This window comes from Gorilla gorilla, chromosome 21, assembly GCF_029281585.2.
Source record: "Gorilla gorilla gorilla isolate KB3781 chromosome 21, NHGRI_mGorGor1-v2.1_pri, whole genome shotgun sequence".
NCBI classification, from domain to species: domain Eukaryota; kingdom Metazoa; phylum Chordata; class Mammalia; order Primates; family Hominidae; genus Gorilla; species Gorilla gorilla.
The window spans coordinates 10,010,001-10,015,807 of NC_073245.2; the positions used below are offsets into that span (position 1 = coordinate 10,010,001).

At 39.0% G+C, this 5,807-nt stretch overlaps 1 protein-coding gene across 1 annotated transcript in view; it reads left to right on the plus strand.

Annotated features, from left to right (window-relative positions):
- LOC129529096 (beta-defensin 125-like) overlaps nucleotides 1-5,534 on the plus strand; it is an 8,638-nt gene extending 3,104 nt beyond the window's left edge. Inside the window, exon 2 of the mRNA XM_055372846.2 lies at nucleotides 5,155-5,534. Within this exon, the coding sequence (XP_055228821.2) occupies nucleotides 5,155-5,534 (380 nt within the window). The remainder of the gene's footprint in view (nucleotides 1-5,154) is intronic.
- Nucleotides 5,535-5,807: the final 273 nt, after the last annotated feature.

The window sequence follows — 5,807 nt, forward strand, 5'->3', positions numbered from 1 at the left end:
TAGAATGTACTTGCCTCAGATACTGGTGTGACTAATTCCTTTACCTCCTTCAAGCTGTTTAATCATCACCTTGTTACACAGGCTTGTGCAACTCCTGTTTATGAATCTTCTATTACCCTTAAATCTATTCTCCCTTCTTTCTGCAAACCATTTGTCACCTTTTCATCTACAAAATAATGTACTTTTTTATTAAGGTAAAATATACATTTAAAAATTACCATCCTTACCATGTTTTTACCATATTTTTATGTATACCTGTTGGCTGTTTGTATGTCTTCTGTTGAGAAATGTCTATTCAAATCTTTTGCTTGTTTTAAAATCAGATTATTTGTTTTTGTTTGCAATGGAGTTTTTTGAGCTCCTTATATTAATATACTTTTGGTTGTTAATTCCTCGTCAGATGGATAGCTTGCAAATATTTTCTCCTACTCTGTGGGCTACATCTTCACTTTGTTGATTATTTCCTTTGCTGTGCACAAGCTTTTTAGTTTGATGTAATCCTAATTGCCTATTTTTGCTTTGGTTGCCCGTGCTTTTGAGGTCTTACCCAAGAAATCTTTGCCAAGACCAACGTCCTGCAGTGTTTCCCTAATGTTTTCTTCAGGTAGTTCCATAGTTTCAGGTCTTAGATTTAAGTCTGTAAACCATACAGTCTAGCAGGGAGTGCATTTACTTTTTATTATCTGTCTCCCTCTGCTAGAAAGTCAGCTCCATGTGATTTTTGTCTGTTTAGTTCACAGATGTACCTCAAGGGCCCAAAACTTTGATGACTGTGTGACTATAGCCTAATTTAAGAATGGAGGGGATAACTTAAAAGCAGTAGGAAGGAATGTAAGTGAGAAACAATTTTGAAGAATAATTGACAGAACAAGGCGATTCAAAGACAAAGGAGAAGAAGAGAGCCAAGATGACATATTTCAAGTATGGATAATGCTGGAGGAAAAAAATTAAGGTATAAATCTTTGTAGATGTGAGGAACGAAGAAGCAAGGTTAGAGTCTGTCTTGCACAAAAGAAGTGGAAGGTCTAGACTTGAAACTTATAGAAAATTCCACGAAGTACAAAGTAAAATCGAGCCAGTAAAATAACAAAGATAGAAAAAATGACTCTAGAAGAGTGAAGGTAGAATAAATAATTGGTGAAGTTGGACTAGAGCCAACATTTCCCAGAGGATAAAATATAAACCAAATTATTGTGAGCCTAATATATACATACATACATACGTCTATATATGTTTTATATATATTATCACATTCAGTTCAAATGAGGTTGTGTAGAAAATTACTTGCTCTTCTGCACATATACCAGCCTTCCTCCTCCATAGAGCCTTATCTCTAGCTGCTTCCTCTGCCTAGAATACACTTATCTAGGTACTCCTTGGGCAATTGTCTTGAGAAAGATGATCATGCCGTTTACTGCTTGATAAATGAACATACAATACAGCACACTAGTTTCCCTTTAGATTTATATCCTCACCCCTCAAATGAGTAGTCACACTGCTTGGAAATCCTACTGCATTTCTCTTGTAAATGAACCTTCCTTCTTTTTTTTTTTTTTTTTTTGAGACAGAGTCTTCCTCTGTCACCAGGCTGGACTGCAGTGGCCCAATCTCGGCTCATTGCAACCGCCAACTCCCTGGTTCAAGTGATTCTCCTGCCTCAGCCTCCCGAGTAGCTGGGATCACAGGCATGTGCCACCACATCCAGCTAATTTTTGTATTTTTAGTAGAGACAGGTTTTCACCAGGTTGGCCAGGATGGTCTCGATCTCCTGACCCTGTGATCCACCCGCCTCAGCTTCCCAAAGTGCTGGGATTACAGGTTTGTGCCACCACATCCAGCCATCTTCCCTCTTTTTTAGACAACTATTTTGTCCTGACCTTTATTTGTCTTTTATTTTCCTGCTCCTCTCCTCTACATGGCTCTCCCCCTCAGCTTATCCCATGCCCCATTTATTTAAACAATTCAAATAGGAAGTTTTCACTCATTTCCTCTGTCCCCTTTGCCATAAATGGAGAAACGTGTCTTCTCCATCTAAAGATCAGTCTGCTCTGTGTGAATTTGTCACTATGCCCTTCTGTCATCTCATCACCCTATTCTATATTAATCTCTCCTTTTCTGCTTTTTTTTTTTTTTTTTTTGAGATGGAGTCTTGCTCTTGTTGCCCAGGCTGGAATGCAGTGGCACGATCTTGGCTTACTGCAACCTTCGCCTCCCGGGTTCAAGTGATTCTCCTGCCTCAGCATCCTGAGTAGCTGGGACTACAGGTGCTCGCCACCATGCCCAGCTAATTTTTGTATTTTTTAGTAGAGACAGGGTTTCACCATGGCCAGGCTGGTCTCGAACTCCTGAACTCAGGTGATCTGCCCGCCTTGATCTCCCAAAGTGCTGGGATTACATGTGTGAGCCACTGCGCCCAGACTGCTTGTTTCTTTTCTCATTGCTTGCAAGCACCATTTGGTATTTCTCGTTCTTCAAAAGAAACCTGAAAGCTTTCCCTTAACCTTACATTGCTCTCTAACGAGTTATTTATTTCTCTGCTTTTCTTTGGAGCTAAACTTCTTAAGAGTTTCATCTACAGGTCCTGCATTCACTTCTCTCTCATTCACATTTTGACCAACTGCAATTTGGTTTCTTTTTTCATACCACTCGGAAGCTGCTCTCCTCAGTATGAAGTTACCTTCATACTACTAAAAGCATGGACATTTTCCTGCCTTCATCTTTTTTTTTTAACCTCTCAGCAGTATTTGACTACAAAATGACCACTCTGTCCTTTAAGAAACAGTCTCCTCTCCTGCTTAATGTAGTCACATCTGATACAACTTTCCCCATAACCTTTTATGCATTTTCTGTTTTCATGCATATCAGCCCGACTTGCAACTGTCAGTATCTCCAGTCTTTCAACAACTGCTTGTGAAATACCCCTGTACAGGGCAATCCAGAAATGCCAGAAAATTATCAGCTGTCTCTGGATCATCTGTCAACTACGGGGGAAGCTGGATAAATAGTCCAGGTCCTTTGAGCCTCATGTAGAATAACTTTGAGGCTTGGTAATAATTTTTTTTTTCCTGTGGTAATTCCCTTATTTGCAGTTCAAGGCTATTACGGGAAGAAAACATAAATGGATGTTAGTTCTTCAAGGTTTTTACTGTAACTGTGCACCCTTTCATTCTTCAAGGTTTTTCTGTAACACTGCACCTTCAGGACCTGATGCCCAATTAAACATTTTTTTAAGTTTTTTGTTTTTTTTTTAATAAAAACTAAATGCTATTTTTTCTTCTACTTTTAGTTGATGTGTAATAATTGTTCATATTTAGAAGATGCAGAGTGATATTTTGATACATGTATACAATGTGTAATGATCAAATCAGGGTAATTAGCATATCTGTCACCTCAAACATTTGTCATTTTTTTATATTGGGAACATTCAGAATCGTCTCTTCTAGCTATTTGAAAATATACAGTAAATGATTGTTAACTACTGTCACCCTACAGTGCTATAGAACAGTGGACCCCTTTTGGCACCAGGGACCAGTTTTGTGGAAGACAGTTTTTTCAACGAGGTGAAGGTGGTGGTGGGGATGGTTTCAGGATGAAACTGTTCCACCTCAGGTCATCAGGCATTAGAGTCTCACAATGGACACACATCCTAGATCCCTCACATGCACAGTTCACAATAGGGTTCATGCTCCTATGAGACTCTAATGCCTTGGCTGATCTGACAAGAGGTGGAGCTCAGGTGGTGATGCTTGCACACCTGCTGTTCACCTTTTGCTGTGCAGCCTGGTTCCTAACAGGCCATGGACCAGTACCCATTGGCTGCCCAGGGGTTGGGGACCCCTGCTATAGGATGCTGGAACTTTTTCCTACTATCTAGGTGTAATTTTCTATCTGTTAACCAACCTCTCTCTATCCTCCTTTCCCTTCCCAGCCTCTAGTAATCATTATTCTACAGTCTACTTCTATGAACTCAACTTTTTTAGCTCCTGCTTATGAATGAAAACATGTGGTATTTATCTTTTTGTGTCTATTTCACATAACGGAATGTAACATGTCCCCCAGGCTCATCCATGAGTCTGAGGCTTATTTGTAGCCTGGCTGCTGGGCTTCCCTGTGGGATTGTCCTCTGAGCAAACAGAACACAGCCATCCTGCTGGCCAGCAGTTGATAGATGATCTCATGATAATAACAGGTTATAACTCACCTTTTCTTGGATTTCTTGCTTTCCTGATTTCTACATTTCTCCACTGATTTTTTTAAGGAGGAATTGACTCTCAACTAAACTATTATATTCAAATCTTTGCTGGAGCTCTGCTCTGCTGGGGGTCTGCTTTAAGACTCTAGAGTCTTATTCTCCTGTTTTGATCTGACTTATCTTATTGGTCCTTTTAAGTCGTTTCCTCTTATCTGATCTCTTATCTCTTAATATTGAAACTCACTAGAATTTAATTCTAGTCCTCTTTTTTTCTCATATTATTCCAACCCACCATGGTTTACCAATTTCTGTACTTTAAATGCTATCCATAAGCAATCACATTTATTGATTTGCATATGTCGAACCAACCTTGCATTCCAAGGATAAAGGCTACTTGATTGTAGTGGATAAGCTTTTTGATGTGCTGCTGGATTCAGTTTGCTACTATTTTGTTCAGGATTTTTGCACTGATGTTCATCAAGGATACTGGCCTGAAATTTTGTTTTTCTTGTGTCTCTGCTAGGTTTTGGTCTCAGGATGATGCTGGCCTCATAGAATAAGTTAAAGTGGAGTCCTGCCTTCTCAATTTTGGGTGAATAGTTTCAGTAGGAATGATACCAGCTCTTCTTTGTATATCTGGTAGAATTCAGCTGTGAATCCATCTGGTCCTGGGCTTTTCATTTTCATCCTTTCTTTCTAGGTTTCGTATCAGTCTCAGTATGCTCTCTCTCTCTCCGTCCCTCTCTTTTTCTACATTTCTCCTTTTCTCCATACAACTTCTTTGATGGCACATAGCACAGTTTTAATATACACTTTTTGTTCTCCTGTTTGTCTCTTTCAATGGCTTTTTGTATTTGACATCATATTAGTCTAGATGTCAGTCAGTGTAAATTTTTGAATGAATGAAAGTTGTTATGTTGATGCCAGAGTTAAAAATTTGACCTATATTTTATTCTCTACAGGTAGCTTTGAACCCCAAAAATGTTGGAAGAATAATATAGGACATTGCAGAAGACGATGTTTAGATACTGAAAGGTACATACTTCTTTGTAGGAACAAGCTATCATGCTGCATTTCTATAATAATATCACATGAATATACTCAACGACCAGCATTTCCTGTGATTCACCTAGAGGATATAACATTTGATTATAGTGATGTGGACTCTTTTACTGGTTCCCCAGTATCTATGTTGAATGATCTGATAACATTTGACACAACTAAATTTGGAGAAACCATGACACCTGAGACCAATACTCCCGAGACTACTATGCCACCATCTGAGACCGCTACTTCCGAGACTATGCCACCACCTTCTCAGACAGCTCTTACTCATAATTAATTAACATTTACTTCTGGTATGGAACAACTAGAAATACTGCTGGAAATAATATCCAAAGAGCTGATTCTACCAATCCAATTTCACCAGGAAAATTCCATCAGGGATTGGATGACCATGGGGATGGACATAATTGCTACTACCAACACAACAGCCAAGAGAATTGCCTTACAATTAGAAATGTGTAGACAGAAATGTATAGAAGATACAAGGATTCTCTTAATTGGACTTAAATTCTTTATCTGTCTTCCTCCGATGTACTCAAATATATGAGCT